Source organism: Hydra vulgaris, chromosome 11 (assembly GCF_038396675.1).
Source record: "Hydra vulgaris chromosome 11, alternate assembly HydraT2T_AEP".
In the NCBI taxonomy this organism is placed as follows: Eukaryota; Metazoa; Cnidaria; class Hydrozoa; order Anthoathecata; family Hydridae; genus Hydra; species Hydra vulgaris.
The window spans coordinates 27004046-27023425 of NC_088930.1; the positions used below are offsets into that span (position 1 = coordinate 27004046).

General features: G+C 28.4%; 2 protein-coding genes across 3 annotated transcripts in view; one reads left to right on the forward strand and one right to left on the reverse strand.

Annotated features, from left to right (window-relative positions):
• Positions 1-19380, reverse strand: part of LOC101238654 (FYVE and coiled-coil domain-containing protein 1) — a 122017-nt gene that overhangs the window by 101348 nt on the left and 1289 nt on the right. For both annotated transcript variants that reach the window (XM_065810622.1, XM_065810623.1), the window contains exon 3: positions 1345-1464. In XM_065810622.1, coding sequence (XP_065666694.1) covers positions 1345-1464 — 120 coding nt within the window. The remainder of the gene's footprint in view (positions 1-1344; positions 1465-19380) is intronic.
• Positions 2993-5421, forward strand: LOC136087436 (uncharacterized). The gene is made up of 2 exons (XM_065810207.1): positions 2993-3263; positions 3384-5421. Exons 1-2 carry the CDS (start codon positions 2993-2995, stop codon positions 4220-4222), a joined length of 1110 nt encoding a protein of 369 aa, XP_065666279.1. The 3' UTR covers positions 4223-5421.

Sequence of the window (19380 nt, forward strand, 5' to 3'; positions counted from 1 at the left end):
GAATGATAATAAGGTTAATCTGTAGGAATCTTTCTTAAAGTTGGGTAGAAAGTAAAGATAAAAAAGAAAGTAAAACTTGTCAATTTTTATTCGAAATGATCAATACATGTTCTGGAGAATTTAGATGGTTTCCAATTAATTTTTTGTTGCTTTAAATTTTTTTTGCTGTTAATAAACTTGATTCATCAGGAGCATAAATCTATATGTCTGAGGGAAAATTAAATATTATTTTTGTTATAAAACCCTCTTCAGTATTGTTATTTTTTTTCTTTTTTAAACTGCTTCTGCAAATAACTACACAGCACTTTTTAGGCAGTTTATAAGACAAACAAATAATATAAAAAATATAAAAGTTTGTTTTTATTCCAATAACTATAGTTATAATTCTTTTGAAGCAAATAACAACTTTAAGCAAATAAAAACTGACCTACTAATTATTGGACTTGTAAGCAACAAGTCCGGTAATGCATTTAATTAGGCCATGATATTCTTGCATTTTTAAAAATGTTTTCTTTATTTTGATATCAGAAACTTCACTCTTTTGAAAGGAGAATTGGCATTTCACATAAAATATTAATAAATATTTTATTTTTGCATTTGTTATCATTATTTTTATTTTGGTGAGCATTATTATCAGTCTGATTTACACTAAAAGCAGCCATTTTTAAACATACAAGTAAAAAAAACTGTTTCTATTGGTGACAGCAGAAAGTATTTACTCTATAGTGGAAGCAATGGCTTATGATCAAAAGCAAAACTTTATTCACATATTTTTGAGCAATTTTGCTGTAAGCATTTGCTTTTTAGGTTCTTACTTTTACTCAGAGCAATTGCTTTTTTTTATTCACCTAACTTTATATCTCAATAAAATGTATTTGTTTATTTGGTGGAATTTGAATCTTTAATTTCAATTAAGAAAATACTCTCATATAAAAAAACAAATAAAAAAAACTTTTTTATTCTTATAAAATTTAAAAGTACTATAGTAACTAAAAAATAACAAACCTTTAAAAACAGATGATAAACCTGACAGATCACTTTCTTCATCACCCATTTTTCTTTTTATTTTAAATTTTTTTAATCATGCTTAAAAGTAAGTTTGTGTTCTCTCTAAGATACTATTATTTTTAAAAGTAAAAACTTTTAAAATTGGTAAAATATTTGCTTATATTTAGTTTTAATCTACGATTAAGCAATACCTGGTAACAAATTTGAAATTTACATAATAATGCAGTGCCTTATCTTTTAATTATGACTTAATTTTAAGAATATTTCTTTTAAAGTATACAAAAATATAAAACAAATAAAAAAAATTTATTAAAAAAATAATCAAACAATAAGCACCTTTAGCACCAACTCGAAAAATATTTTCAAGTGCCATGCATAATCTATGCACTTGCAAACTGTCATCGTTAAGTGGAATTGATTCTTTGGAATGAATACTCTGAATGCTTGCCACTAGTTCTAATAAATATTAAATATATATAAATATATTCAAATAAATAAAATAAAAAGTCCAATTTCTTTCAAATCTTTGATGGAATGTTAAAAATTCAGGCAGCATTATGCTGTTCGCATTTTACATACAGCAATTTCACATACGTGTTCAGCAGTTTATTTTAAGCAAAAGCCTTCACTTCTTGGAGTATTTAAATTGTTTTTGATATTGTTTTGACATTTATTTTTTTAACATTAAATCATAATTAATTATTGGTAAAAACATTAATCACATTTGAGAATTAACTTATTTTTTGATAAAAAACAGATTGCTAAATAAATTTTTTTTAATTTAAAAACTTTAAACTTAATATGATTTTGATAATTAAAAAAATGATATTGCATTAATAAAGAATTCATAAAGAATTAATTGTTCTTATTATATGCAAATTAATTCAATAAAAGCATAAAACCATCATAGATAGAAAAAGTGTGAAAGTAACCGAAAATAACCAAAAACAACAAAAAGACTTCTTCTTACTTAAAACTAAAAATTTCATTTTTTTTTTTGAGAAAGAAGAAATGTTTTTCTTTAAGGGTAAAAATATATGAAATCATCCAGACCATGACACCCTTACGTCTCAGAATTTGTTTATTTTTACACCACTTGCAGTCCATATCAAAAAACTAATAACTGTGAAAATTTTAGTTAAAAATACCAATGGGTTCCAGAGATATCGTCACTTGAAATAATGCTGACTCAACATTTTAGTGATTTTCTGAAGTGACTACAAAGCAACTTTGACATACAGTATCTTCATAATGGCTTGGGGAAATTTCCTAAAATTTGGTACTCTAATAGATTTTAACTTGAGAAATCCAAAAATAGCACTCTTAAGACTTGATTATCTCAAGAAATGCCTCATTTATCCAATTTTGTTTAAAATTATTGACTTGTAAATTAGTGATTTTTGGAGGTAAAATGAAGACTGTGGCCCAAAATTCCGAGTAAAAAGTTTAATTGTATATCATTATTTCATCTTAGGTCTACTGAAAAAAATTAGATTCATCAATTGTCTCTCTAATACGTGATCAAAATTTGCATTTAAAAATGGTGTCTTTTTGGAAAAATTTAAATTTTGTAACAAAAGCAATTAAAATATTTTTTAAAACATTTATTTGAATAAAACATCAAATAGTGTCATTTATTGACTAGTTTAGGACATTTATAGTCATGGGCCAAGGGAGATACCCTCCCCTCCCACGGGAGGCCCCTACGCCCCTCCCCCTATCTCCCTAGATTTTTTTTTTTTTTTTTTGCATAAAATGAATAAATAATGCAAAAACATACAATTTAATTTTAATTTTGAAAAAAAAAAAATTTTCATTGTTTCAAATTGGTGACTTAAAACCTCCTTTTATATAAAAAACAAACATAAGTTTTGTTTTGTTCTTTTTAAAGGTATTTACTTGTTTGTATTTTCTTAAAGAATTACTTTTAATTTTATAGTTTTTATATTATTTTGTTAGGTAATAAATAATAAAAATAATTAATATGGAGAAATGTGACATTGGAAAAAGTCTTAACATTCATTGCCACAAAACTGGATTTTCAAGAAAACAAGGTTTTGTTCAATTTAAAGATCTTCCTTGTGAAAAACAAGAAGAAATAATATGGCGAGCAAATTTAAAGGAAAAATATAGTTCAATAAGATTTATTATTTGTTATCATGAGCAATTCTATGGAAAATATTTTGAGAGAAAAATTACAAAGTGTTGCAATCCTTTTGGAACACACAAGGAAAGTAAAAAAATTGCTATAAAAGGTAATCTTACCTTATTTACAACAGAATTGATATGGAAATTAAAAGAAAACAATTTATTATTTATAAAATGTTTGATAATTTCAGTTATTTTAACCACGTAAAACTAAATTTGTTTTTTAGGTAATATAAAGATTTCCATAGACATGGCAAACTATTTGCAAAAAAATAATGTTTATGTAACCCCAGGTTGGAAATTCTGCAGTAAATGTTACAAAAAAGCAATAGAAACTGATGAAGATTTAAATTCACAGGAGGAATGGGAATCCAAAAGTGAGAAAAAAATTAAGTTAGATACCACTATAGAATTGCTTGGAATTTCACCAGTCAAACTAAAAAGTCTTTCAAAACACAGCGAATTGCCTGTAGCAAAACAAAAGTTTGAGAACACTATTGACAGAGTTGCAAAAATGGTCTCATTAGCATATAATATTAAAGAAACTTTTTTAACAACAGAAATAAAAAGCCCCATTTTAAACAACAACATTAACAATGACCATGATCTAGACATTTTAATGTATGAAATAAAAAATAAAATTTCAGAGACTGACTCTTATTGCCATAAGGTGCAAATGTTAACACTCGCACCAAAATCATGGACATGTAAAAAGATATCAAGCTACTTTGAAGTGTCTGAGTATCTTGTTCGAACAGCAAGAAAAGTTAAAAATGAGAATGGAATTCTATCATTACCCGGAAAAAAAACTGGAAACCCACTTTCACCAGAAACAGTTAATTTAGTGATTAACTTTTATCAAAGTGATGAATTTTCAAGAATGATGCCAGGAAAAAAAGATTATGTAAGTATTAAGAAAAACCAACATGTTCAAAAAAGATTATTGCTACTCAATCTTAATGAATTACATGTTGCATTTAAAAAAGACTACCTTAACGTCAAAGTCAGTTTGTCAAAATTTTGTACTCTTAAACCTAAATGGTGTATTACAACTAATGCGTTTTAATTGTTTGCTCTCTTGAAAATGCAGAATGTATGTTGCATCGATGTAACCAATGCCCTGGTATTGAAGTGTTAAAAAGTTTTTTAGTGCAGGAGTTTATGGACCATGAGCATGAAGAAGATGTAGTATTTAAGCAATGGCAGAGTACCGATCGTACAACACTACTTTCACAGTCATTGCCACTAGATGAATTTAATGATTTATTATGTGACAGCATTGACAACCTTACCACTCATTCATATATTGCAAAAACACAAAGTAGATACTTAAAAAACTGTAAAGAAAATCTTAACCAAAATGAATGCTTAATTTTAGGAGATTTTGCTGAAAACTATCAATATGTTGTTCAGGATGAGGTTCAAAGTTATCACTGGAGCAAAAGTCAATGCTCACTTTATACAATTGTACTTTATTTTATAGAGAACAAACTTCTCAAACATAAATCTTTTTGTTACCTTTCAGAAGATGTTGATCATGACACAGGAGTTATTTACAAGACTCAGGAAGATATAACTAGATATATCAAAGAAAATCTACCTGATGTATCAAGTGTGAAATACTTTTCCGATGGTTGTGCAGCACAATTTAAAAATTTTAAAAATTTTATCAATCTTTGTCATCACAGTAAAGACTTTGATTTAAATGCTGAATGAGTATTTTTTGCTACCAGTCATGGTAAATCCCCCTGTGATGGTATTGGTGGGACTGTTAAAAGAGTAGTATGTCAAGAAAGTCTAAAACAAATAACTACTGGGCAGCTTTTAGATGATAATTTAATTTACTCCTTTTGTAAAGCCAAGATAAATGGAATTTATTCTAAGTTATTTTCAAAAGAAGAAATTGATCAAACACGAGCACAATTAGAAAAAAGATATTTAAGTGGAAGGACAGTTCCTGGCACAAGGATGTATCATCATTTTATTCCAATTGCTCCAAATACTATAAGTTATAAAAAAATAAGTACTGATGCATGCACTGAAATATTTAATATCATTCCAAAAAGCAAACATTATGTAGCTATTTCATTAAAATTTATGACTTAAAATCGTAAAAAGATCTTTGAAATAAGAGGTAAGTATTTATCGATTTAAAGTAACGCAAATAAACTGTTTCTCAAACTTAAACTGAAAAAATATGTTTTTAAAATGTATTTTAACAATCAACTATTATTTATTCATTTTATGTAAAAAAAAAAAAAAAAAAAAAAATCTAGGGAGATGGGGGGCGGAGTGGGGGCCTCCCGTGGGAGAGGAGGGCGTCTTCCTTGGCCCATGACTATAAATATCCTAAACTAGTCAATAAATAACACTATTTGATGTTTTATTCAAATAAATGTTTTAAAAAATATTTTAATTGCTTTTGTTACAAAATTTAAATTTTTCCAAAAAGACACCATTTTTAAATGCAAATTTTGATCATGTATTAGAGAGACAATTGATGAATCTAATTTTTTTCAGTAGACCTAAGATGAAATAATGATATACAATTAAACTTTTTACTCGGGATTTTGGGCCACAGTCTTTATTTTACCTCCAAAAATCACTAATTTACAAGTCAATAATTTTGAACAAAATTGGACAAATGAGGCATTTCTTGAGATAATCGAGTCTTAAGAGTGCTATTTTTGGATTTCTCAAGTTAAAATCTATTAGAGTACCAAATTTTAGGAAACTTCCCCAAGCCATTATGAAGATACTGTATGTCAAAGTTGCTTTGTAGTCGCTTCAGAAAATCACTAAAATGCTGAGTCAGCATTATTTCAAGTGACGATATCTCTGGAACCCATTGGTATTTTTAACTAAAATTTTCACAGTTATTATTTTTTTGATATGGACTGCAAGTGGTGTAAAAAAAAACAAATTCTGAGACGTAAGGGTGTCGAAAATTTTTTTTTTTGGATGATTTCATATATTTTTACCGTTAAGAAAGTTCTTTTCACAAATGTAATTAAAATCTTCTGTTTCTTATTAATTCAATGTTATGTAAAATTCTTATCACATAAGTTCTAATTAATATAACATGAAAAAATCTTTATTAAAAATAGTTTAATAAACTACTTAATACAAAAAAATTTATTTTCCTAATCTAACACTATAAGTTTTTAATAGAGTTTCTTAAGTTTGTTACTTATTTTATTCATAATCAAATGGAATTCCATCACATTCAAGTGCAATTGAATGGAATTCCATTCAATTGCACTTAAATATTGTAATCACTGTACTTATGAACACAAAAGTATGTAATCTAAAACTCTATATCTAAATACTACAACTTAATTCAAAAAAATTAATAAAGCATCAACACTATAAATAACATACTTAATTGAGAATTGTATATTCAGAAACAAAGACGACAAAAACAAGGACTTTCATAATACCATTTTTTGATATTAAAAAAGACGACAAAAACAATGACTTTCATAACACCATTGTTTAACAAATTTTAGTCTATCTTACTGTTTTTCACACTAAAAAAACAGTAAGATAGACTAAAATAAAGTTCCAAATCATTTGTTAATAAAATATCAGCTCAACAGTTTAATTTTATTTTCTTTAATTTTTAAATTTTTTTTCTATAAACTCAACATCTCGTTTAGTTTCAATACTTTTAATTTTAAATCCAATACTTTTCTTAACATAACTCGCACCATTTTTCTCTCTGCAAGTTTCATACACTTGGTAACCTTGTTTTCCATCATTAAAATAGCTTTTTCTGCAATCTTGACTTTTTAATTTAGCTTTTCAATGTCAACTTTGCATTAGTTTTTATTCCTGCTCTGTTTTCTCTTTCTTCTTTATATATTTTTTATATATTGTTATAGCATTATCCAATTCAATTATTCATTTCAATTCTAACTTATAATGGAAATTCATGACCGACACGCAAGGTCTAAAAAAAAATGAAATTAAAATACGAAGCTTAACATCATATGCTCAGAGCGGAAATAGAACCAGGAACTTATGGTTTATCAGGCCGACGCTCTAACCGATTAAGCTATAGATGTTGTTGCTGATACAGAATAATAAACATTAAAAATATAATAAAATTAACAACAAAATTAAATGACAATGAAATAAAATAGTGTACAAACAAAACAAGGACTAAGTAATTAAATATGTATATATTTACACACACATACGTGTACACACACACACACACACATTTGTTTTGAACATATTTTTACAATGACAACACTATTGAGCGGTTTAGAGTGAAGTTAGTTGCATTATTGCAGAAGATGTAACATTTTAGCACGTGTTGTACTGGGCGATAGTTGTGTTTTTGGCGGTTTTTATTTGTTGATTTTATATTTTTACACCAAAATTTGTTTATTTTACTATTCAACACTTATTATATATTCTATTTACAAGTAAGTTATCATTATTTTACAACTTTTTTATCATATTTAGGTAAATTTTGCTATTTTTTAAAATAATTGGTGTTTTTAAGGTATGGGCAAAAAGAAAGATATTTCTCCCACAAAACTAGGGCTTATTCAAGGATATATGTCGAGTGGAAATCATTCCAACAGGCAAATTGCCAAGTGTGTGAATGTTTCCAGAGCAACAGTTGATAGGATTAAAAGAAAACTGGACAATAATCAATCACTAAAATTGAATAAAAGAAAAAATTGTGGATGAAATCGAATTACAACGCCTCGCACCGAAAGAAAAATAAGGGATATTGTGATAGAAAATAGGAGAAAATCGAAAAAAGTGCTTAAGGAAATCATAAACAATGAAGGTATAACAATATCCCTTGCAACACTTCGGAGAAGAATGGCGGAGCAGGGGTTTAAGGCCTGTAGACCAGCCAAAAAACCAAGGCTCACCCAGGCAATGAAGGATAAACGTCTCCAATGGGCTAAAAATCATTGCCATTTTACCAATGATGATTGGGAAAGAGTAAGTACTCAGTTTCTCTTCATAAACACATTAAAATTTCAACGAATACCATATTAAAAAAAAAGAATATAAGTATTTCATCAAAAATATTAACCCAATTTTGAAAATTTTAGGTTTGCTTCTCAGATGAATCCACATTGGAAATTCTAATGGATAAAACTAATTTCATCCGAAGAAGGACAGGTGAAATGTTCAATGAAGATTGTCTTGTGGAGAGGGTGAAGCACCCGCTAAAAATTATGGTCTGGTCAGTCATTAGTAGCCAGGGTACTGGAAGGTTATACATTGTAAAAAATACAATGCGGCAGGACCAGTACATCCAAGTCTTGAAGGAAAGAATGATTCCTCAAGCGATGGAGTGGTATCCAAATGGGAACTTTACCTTCCAGCACGACTCTGCTCCATGCCATAAGGCAAAAACTGTAACAAAGTTTTTAGAGGCTGAAAAAATCCATGTATTACCCTGGTCAGGAAACTCGCCCAACCTAAATCCCATAAAAAATTTATGGGAATTGTTAAAGAGGGATATAAGTAAAAATCTTATAACAAATAAAAGAGATTTGATTGAAAAATTAATAAATGTTTGGCACCACAGCGAGGAAATAAAAAAAAATTGTCAAAACCTCATCAAAAGTATGACCAGAAGAGTTGAAGCCGTAATTGCTGCAAAAGGTAGCCACACTAAGTATTAGTGAATTTGTGTACAATATTTTGTATATCTTATTTATTTTTCCTAAATATACGTTACACTTCTATATTTTTGTCATTTACTATTATTTATATCCTATATTCCCAAAATAAATAGTTGTAAATTTAACTCATTACAAAATATAGGGAAAATCAGCTTCAGAATATGAAAATTTGTAAAAATGTTGAGTGGCTCTAATTTTTCGAGCCACCACTGTGTATATATATATATATATATATATATATATATATATATATATATATATATATATATATATATATATATATATATATATATATATATATATATATACATATATACATATATACAGTACTGTGCAAAAGAAAGTACCACCTAAGAGAATTTTAATATGTTCAAGATAAAATGTCAAACAAAATGAAATAAAAACAAAAATATAGGTACAAACATATTTTTTATTAAATTGTGTAATATAATACAAGTTTTATTAAAAACACTTAAATTTATAACTATACATAGTATACATAGAAACTTAATTAATATTTAGTGTGACCACCTTTATTTACAATAACATCTTGGAGTCTTTTATTTATAACTTTTATATTTATACAGATTTTCAATAAATTAGATGGGGATATTATACTATTCTTCTTTTATAACATTCCAAAGCTTATTTACATTCTTTAGCAACCTTTTCATCTTCTTTCTGTCTAAGTAGTCCCAAACATGTTCGATTATATTCAAATCAGGGCTCTGAGGAGGCCAACGTATGGTTTGAAGCACTCCCTCCTCTTCCAGATTATATAAATATCTTTTAACTAATTTGCAAGTATGTTTGGGATCGTTATCTTGTTGTAGGATAAAATAATCCTCGATCAGTTGTCGTCCAGAAGGTATAGTATGATTATGCAAAATATTTTTATATTTTTTCACCTGTAAGCTTTTCTGTTATTCTAACAATATCCCCTACCCTATTTATTGAAATACACCGCCAAACTTGAATAGTCCCTCCAACAAGTTTGATAGTTCATGCTAGACATGGCTCCTTCAATGCCTCTCCCATTCTTCGCATAACATACTGACATCTATTCGTCCCAAATATTGGAAATTTAGATTCGTCTGTAAACAATACCTTCCCCCATTGATTTTTCTGCCACTCTTTGTGCTCTCTGGCGAACTTTAATCTTTTTTCTTTATTACCTTTGCGTAGTAAAGGTTTTTTAATAGCTACACAGCCTTTTAATCCAGATTTTATTAAAGACCATCACACAGTAGATGCATGTACTAAAGTTCCACTAGCTTTTTTAAGATCTTGAACAAGTTCTGCACTTACTTTCTTGCGATTTCATAGCGCTGTTATTTTTAAAAACTATTCATCACCTAGGCTTAACTTCTTAGGATGACCAGACTTCTTTTTATCTACTACACCACCAGTTTCATTATATTTTTCAACTATTTTTTGAATTGAGATTCGCAAACAATTCATACATTTGGCTATTTTAACTTGACTATAGCCCTCTTCATGTAAAATAATGATGTGATTTCTGTCATTTATTGATATCTTTGACATTTTATTAGTACTGAAATTATATTATTAACACATCATTAACTAAAATAAATAAATATAGCTTTATTTCAAACAATATCTTAGTTTAATATAACAAAAACTTAATACTTTTTACTTATATTTATTTAAATGTACTTTTTTTTTTAAATTTTTTAGGTGCTACTTTCTTTTGCACAGCACTTTTAATGCATACCCATACACACATATATATATATATATACAAACACACACACACACACATATATATATATATATATATATATATATATATACATACATATATACATATATACATATAAACATATACATACATACCTATATACGCACACACATACATATATAAGGCCTTGTTACGAGATTTCGCTGCGTAATACTTTTATGCATGTTTGTCTCTATATCCTCATTTTTTTCTAAAAATTATTGGTGTTGCCTAAATTTGGGAGGGGTGTGGGTGATCACCCACACCCCTCCCAAATTTAGGCAACACCAATAATTTTTAGAAAAAAATGGGGATATAGAGACAAACATGCATAAAAGTATATCTAATTAGTTTAACAATAATAAACAATGATATATAGTGTAAAAAAAATTTTTAGTGTAAAAAAACATTAGGATTTAAAAAGTAAAAAGATAAATAAGTAAATTTTTAAAAGATAGATAAGTAAAAATATGGTAAGATTAACCATATTTGAACTTATCGAATATGGTAAATCTTACCATATTTGATAAGTTAAATTTAAAAAAATTTTTTTAAGAAGTAAACAGTTTATTATCATAGCTGACAGAGGTGAAACTGAAAATAAAACTCCTATCAAGAAAAATAAGATCTTAATTGAAGACATAGCAGTGCTAACAACAACAAAGTGACTTAGCGACATCAAACAAATAAAAAATACTTGCAATTCTATTGGCTAAAAACATGCTCCAGAGAAATTTATAGTTCAACAGTTAATCATAGAACTCTAACCTTACAAAAATAATCAGGAAATCCAATAGTAGTATAGGATTAAGGTAGTAATTATATGTGGTATAAGGTAAAACCTATAAAACGATTATAAGGTAATAATGGTATAGAGTAAAGTTTATAAACAGTAATAATATAATAATAGTATTGGGTTGAGCCTAAAAAATGGCCTAAATGTATATATGGGATATGTCTAACCAATGTGCAGTAAATGTATGTAAATAAATATCATATAATATATAAAAACAGTAAAATAGATATGGATGTGTAATCAACGCAAAGATGATGACATATTAAAAATTAACAGACTAGTAATATATTCAAACGTCAAATAACTAAAATTTATACAAAATGGTCTAAACTTCGTATGTATACATTACTCATGGGCCGAATGTATTAAAATATTTTTAACCAATACTGTATTGAAATAGGTGGGTGTGGTTATCAATGGGAATAATTCTGCTGAATCCCTATTCATCTCTAATAATATGCCAATGCTTCACAACAATTTTATTGATATCTCTCCCAATATCACAATAAGGAGTCACAATGGGTAATATATCTACATCTATATTTGCAGGGGGTTTATTAATTAGTTGATTTTGACTAAATTGCAAAGCTTTAGTAAACTGCAAATTAATATTTTTCACTGAGTAACACAAAGATTTGCGCTAAGGCTAGCAGTTCTTTAGAAAGATTTTCCTGTTCTGATATAATTCTATTAAATAATAACTCTTGGCAGTATATAATACTTTTCTTTAGATGGTAAGGGTGATTGAATTCGTGATGTAGATTGCTCATTGTATCTGTTGCATAAAACATCCAGGTTATATTTTAAAAATCCAGAAAACAGTAATGGGTAAAATCTCCGGAAGAAATCCGGAATATATTTTCTTTGAATTTTCACTAAATTTTGCTTTTAGCTGGTTTGCTTCCAAGTTTTTTTCAAACTTAACCTAATTTTGTATGAGTGATGAGTGAGAAAGCTTAAAAAACAAATATATCACAAAAATATATACCTAAACTTGTATATATGGAAAACGTTTTGGATATCCAGAAAAACAAAAAGTTAATCCGGAATTCCAGAAATATCCTGAAAAAGATAATCCCTGCTGTTGGCTTTCAGTATAAAGAATACACCCATATCTGTCCTTATATAGTGACATATTCAAAAAATTAATTGAAAAAATATTATCAATATAATGCTTATAAAAAAAAATCGAATTGGTAACTGGGTTCGAATTTTATCATCTTATCTACCCATAACAAGTTAGCATATGGCAGCGCCATTCTTGTACCCATTTATGTACCAATTTGTTATTTCAGCAAATTGGAAAATGCTAGATGAAAGAATGGTTTCTAAAATTACACTAATACAAGCTAAAGGTGGACATGATGGTGATCTCTGATGAATTGGAGTTTGTTTCATATAAAAGATGGTTGCTCCAATTCCATCTTGATGTAGGGTATTGGTATAGAGTGGTGTGACATCTGCTGTTACAAAAAAATAGTTAGAAGTGATAAATTAGTGGGATTGAAGCATATGAAGAAAATGAGTAGTATCTTTGATATATGAGGGGAGAGATTCTGCCACTGGTTGCATAAAGTGTGTGATAAATTTAGATAAATGGTCCGTTGGGCCATTACATGCTGAAGCAATAAGTCATAAAGTTATAAACTCTTAGTGAGTTTTCGGTAATCCATAAAAAATTGGGCAGCAACAGGGTGTACCAGGTTGTAAAAAATTTGCTGTTGTTTCATCGATTATGTAGTGGACAACCATATAGTCTATTAGAGTATTTACATCATTTAGTATTCTTCCCAATGGGATTATGCGGCAGGAGTTTATAAGTATTAGTACCATTTAATAGATGGTTTTTTTTATTCTCATACTGTACCTTATCTAGAATACAACCCCACCACCTTTATCAGCTCTTTTGAACATGATTTCTTTATTATAATGTAGTTTCTCCAATGCTATAGACTCTACTAGTGAAAGATTGTTGGTAACTTTGGGGTTAGGTTTTTTCATAATTATCTCAATGGCCCAATCAATCTGTAATAAATATTTATCTATGTTTTGGCTATTCATATTTGGAGGTGATCATTGCGATTTTTTGCGGAATGGGTGAGTTAATTGATTTTTGTCATTATTTCCAAAAAACATTCTTAGATTAATGGATCGTTTAAATCTTTCCACTGCTTCACTAAATAAATTCTAGAAATGAGTTAAAAGTAAAGGTATAAATTAAAATGATGAAAATGAGTAATAAGAATATAATTATATACAGCATTACAGTAGCTTGCAAAAGTTTAGAAGCACCAACTTTTTTTCAGTTTTTACTGCATAACTTTTTATAAAATTTCTTAAATCAGCTGGAATTTTTACCAAATGTGCTTGATATTATTTCAACTTAAAATACAAATCACAAAAGTTGTAAAATTAAACGGTTAATTAACTTTTAATTGCTTTTTTTGAAAAAACTTTTGTGTAAAAGTTTAGAAACAGTATCATACCCTGCAATTAAATTATTTTTTTGTAATCAAAATCAAAATTTAAGGCCAAAATATTTGTGAAATTTAATAACTTAATTACTTTGAGATATTTCAAAGGCAGTGAAGTATAACTGATTGCCAAAATATTTTTTAAATTTTATAATTCAATTACTTAGCAATATTTTAAAAGCTTGGGAGAAGCTAAAGAAGTTTCAAAGGAAATAAAGGAATTAATTATAAAAGCTGTTGTAAATATAATGACTTACAGGCAGATTTCTGAACTTTACAATGTTTCTAAACCAGGAATAAGTCACATTATGAAATGATTTCGTCTGTGCGAAATTATTGAAAGCAAAACTCCCTCTGGAAGACCTAAAGTTACAACTGAAAAGCCTGATAGATTATTAGTAAGGTATTCCAAAAATAATCCTCGCAAGACTGTTGTCAAACTTAATTCATATATGCATCAGTTTCATAGCACAAACTATAGCATCAATGCAACTAAACGTTGATTACGACAAAATAATCTGTATGGTTGTTGTCCAGTTAAGAAACCGTTAATACCTGCAAGAAATTTAAAAACTAGAATAAAATTTCCAAAAGATCATATTAGTTGGTCAGTTAATGACTGGTCAAAATTCCTTTTTTCTGATGAATCAAAATTTATGCTGTTTAGATAGTTGGAGATTTGATCCAAAATATCAGTTACCTGTTCAACATAAAAGAGGAAATGTTATGGTTTAGGAATGTTTTAGTTGTGAAAATGTGGGTCCCATTCATAACATAAAACGTATTATCAACCAGAGAGTCCATAATAACTTAAGAGAATCTTAACAAATGTTATGCTGCCACTGCAGAGCATAAAATGACTCGCAAATGGATCTTACAACAAGATAATGATCCAAAGTAAGGAAGGAATATTTTAAATCAAAAAAAAAACAAAGCTCTTGAATGGTCTTCACAGAGCCCAGATCTCAATCCTATTGAGCAACTTTGGTAGTACAACAATTAGTTGGTAGAAAAACAACCAACAAAGACCATTTATTTGCATTGATTAAAGAATGTTGGTATAAAATTCCTCAGGATACTTTTATTAAATTAGTAGATTCAATGTCTCGTTGCTGTGATGCTGTTTTAAAGGCAAATGGATATGCCACTAAATACTAAGTGTTTTATTAAAACTACTTTTGTTAAAAAGTTGTTAATTTTTGAATTTCAGTAAAAGTTTCAGCTTTTTTGAAATAAATTTTAATCAAATTCAGTTGTTTCTAAACTTTTGCAGAGATGCTTTTTCAAAAAAAAAAAAATTAACTATTAATTAACCAATCAATTTTAAAACTTTTGTGGTTTGTATTTTAAATTGAAATAGTATAGAGCACATTAGGTAAAAATTTCAGCTTATTTATGAAAGTTTGTAAAAAGTTATGCAGTAAAAACTGAAAAAAAATTGGTGTTTCTAAACTTTTGCATGCTACTGTGTGTGTGTGTGTGTGTGTGTGTGTATATATATATATATATATATATATATATATATATATATATATATATATATATATATATATATATATATATATATATATATATATATATATATATATATATATATATATATATATATATATATATATATATATATATATACATATATATATATATATATATATATATATATATATATATATATATATATATATATCACATTATATTCTCAAAAAAAAATATCAGAGTCTGCAAATTGCCTCTTAGTGGAGCCACTATATAATTAAAATTGGGTTTGGTTCATTTACAGAAAAGAACCAAAAAAATACTAATAAAGCGCAAAATTAACACTAAATAAAATCAGTATATTAGAAGATTTGATTGAAATTATTCAGAACTAACAACAACCTAAAGAACTAACACTTTTACATATATATATATACACAAATAAGCTTATATACATATATAAATATATATACATAGATACACACACATACCAATGATTGTCAAAGAAAGTATTGAATGTTCCAGTACAATAAAGTCAAGTATTACTAGAAATGCAAAGTTTCTAGTAATACTTGACTTTATTGCATAAAAAATTATATTCCCAAACCATATCCAACCAACCCAGCCATGCTGTGATTTAAACTGTTAAATTTTTTTTAACAAAACTTTTTTATCAGTTTTATCTCATTGGCAATTAGATGGTCCATTACAATTCTTCAGGAGAAAATACTTGAAAGAGCCATGTTTGTATTAACAAAAGAGTTGTTTATGCTAAAATCACATTTGAAGAGCACTCTGGTCATGACTAAGTAATGAAATTAATCTAATGACAAAAGACAATTTAATGTAATTTCTGACACAAGCAGGTTTAAAAAAAGTCATCAAGAAAAGATTCTTGATTTATGGCTTTCATTATCCATAAAATCTTTAAACAGAGATAACACGAAGTTACATCACTGTGTTGATAAAATCTTTAAACTCATCAAGTACCTAAGTAAGATTTTCAAATTATCAACCAATTTTTATTTTGTCAACTCAATCAAGACATCAGAGTCAAAGATATGGGATTCACCACGTTTTTTTGAACATTTATGAGGTTTCTATTTACATCCCACAATCTGATTCAAATATTCTGGGGCCATCCATAAAGTACGTATGCAGTAAAACTCATTTCTCTGTGCAGCGGCCTTGTTCCTCAAGGTTCATGTTTCAGATTTAAAGAGCTGAGGGAGGGTTATACCACAAATAAGTAGCTTCCTCATCTGTAGTGGCCTTCTCAGTCTTGAGAAAAGGAATTAAAAAAAAAAAAAGTAATGTTTTTGGACCCCTCCCCCCTTGTACGCCCCTGATGCATATATATATAACAGATAATTGATTTTTTTAACTTGTGTTATTAAGAGGAAATCAAGTTTTTGGAGAGAAATAGAATGAGAGTCAAATCACGTATGTCTTTAACACCTTTCCCCTCCCTTTTATGTATTTGCACATTTTTGGGTAACCCCTCCCCTCAAACCTGAATGTATACTTTATGGAAAACCTCTACAAATTTTTTTCTTAGCGCTACGAATTTTCACGTGTTCTTGTGCAAATTCCTTCTTTTTGTTAAATGATTAGTACTATTCTTAAGCATATAATACAATTTGCTAAACAAACAGCATTAATCGTTAAACAAACAATATTATTCGTTAAACGAATAGTATTATTTGTTTAACGAATGGTACTGTTCATTAAGCAAATAGTTCTATTTATTAAACAAATAAAACTCTTCGTTAAACTTCGTTACTGAAGTTTAATGAATATTTGCTATTCAACTTAACTTTGAAAGATGAAGTCTTTTTTATTTTCATTTATTTTTAGCAAAAATATTTCAGTTATTCTAAAATGAATGATGCTCAAAACATATATCTCCCAGTTTTTCCAGCATGTTTTTCAGAAATAGCCCATTTTCCAGCAAGAACACCCTAATAACTTTCTAATAAAAAAGTATCCTAAAATACTTTTAATGTTATACGTAAAAATATTTCTGCATTTTTTATTTTTATTTTTTCCTGTTATTAGTATTCTTAGTTTTATGTTTAAATATCCTAAAGCTCAGCTTTTAATGTTATATAAAAATATACATATACATTTTTCAGATTTAGTTTTTCATGTTATTAATACCAAAAATAACAAAAAATATTTGTGCTACCTTCCTAGCTGCTTTTTAACTATTGGAACCCAAAATGAAATAATGCTTAAGGCCTTGTAAAAATTAATTTGGTGCTGGATATTCTAATACCTAGATTATTATTCAAAACCTGCGGCTAGGAAAGTAGAGCAAATTAAAAATGTAAAAAAGTTTACATATGGTAGATTTTTTTTCAAAGCTCTATTTACAACAAAGGTACCGCCATACTTGGACCCAAATTTGATAGATGTTTGATGTTTGTGGTTCTCTCTCATACTTATGTCAATGTAAAAAAAACTTGTTGCTGCTAATTCATGGACTTATGAATTAGTAAAGATGATTGTAGAGAAAAAAATATTTGGGTGGACTTTGCTCCCCCCCCTTTTTTGGGAGGTTAAGGTTGGGTTCAAGTAGCCCCTGTTGTGGGGCTGCTTGAACCCATAGCGTAAAAAGTATGTTTTTTTGAGTTTTGATTGGATGTCACAAAAATACTATACAAAGAAAAACAATTTAAACGAATTAATACTGCAAATAATGTCAAAGTACAATAAGATCTGTTATACTGTTGTCGAGTATACTTAGTACTGGGGGGAGTACTAGTGCAATAATTGTCCAGCTCTGCACTTTTAAAAAGACATCTGCTGTTAACAAAACAATTTAAATAAATTAACAATACAAATAATGTTCAAGTATAATAAGATCTGGTATACTGTTGTAGTATACTTAGTACTAGGAGTATTAGTACATTAATTGTCAAGCTCTGCAATTTTAAAAAGACCTCTGTTGTTAAATGGTACCGGGACATTGATATTCATTTTTATTTAATCGATATTGTAGAAAAGAATGTCTTTTTTTTTTCCAGCAACTTCTAGTGATTTTTAGATGGCTCCATCATAGAAACTATGGCACCAAAAGGTTCTTCCATAATAACACTTACAATGCAACAAGGATATAACTTTTTATCATATTTTACTAACACATACTCATTAACATTGAGTTTTACCTTTTCCGTGTTGTCCAGATCTGAACTTTCAGTTATGTTGTCATTGGCAGATAAATTCTCATCCCTACCATTTTGTTTTGCTGCTTTTAATAGCATCATCTGTAACTAAGTTGGCTTGTTCATTTTCACTATCTATATGCGGTAATGCGGTAGTGGTGTAGTGGTAGAGCGCTCGCTTCATAAGCGAGAGGTTCCAAGTTCGATTCCCACCACGTCCCTGGTAGTACCGCGCTCAACTTGTTTCTCCGCGCAGCGGCCTTGTTCGTCAAGGTTCGTGTTTTGGAGTTATAGAGTTGAGAGAGGGTGATAACCACAAGTAGCCTCCTCATTTGTAGTGGCCTTCTCGGCTTTGCGGAGGTGAATTATTAAAAAAAAAAAAAAATCCGAACTGTCATCATTTTGTTCAGTAGTTAGATTTTTAACAATTCCTTTAGTTGGAATATCAGCACTTCTCGATCTTCTCAAAAAGTCAAGAAATGATTGATTGACATTCTCATTCGATTTCCTTGGGAAAACAATCATTTGTGGAAAAGTTTTTTACACTTCTTGTCAATTGTGAGGATATATCCCTGTCTTTCTGAAACCAGACATTTTATTTTCTGCACAATTTGTTTGAACTGATTTATGAAGGCAACTTAATAGAGAATGGAGAGTGTCTTTATTAAGTGTGGTTGCACACTTTTCAGGACCCACTTTCCATTTTGATAATATTTTTCTCCACAACATGTTCATCATAAAGTTTTAAAGTATTGACATTAATGTGACTACTGAGATTATCGCTTATGACAACTTTTCAACCAGATTACCTTTTTAGCCTTGGTAGTAGCAAACCAATCATCAAATGAGTTATTCTCGAACCACCAACTTTTAAAGCGATTATACCTTGTGCCAGGTGAGCCACCTTCAG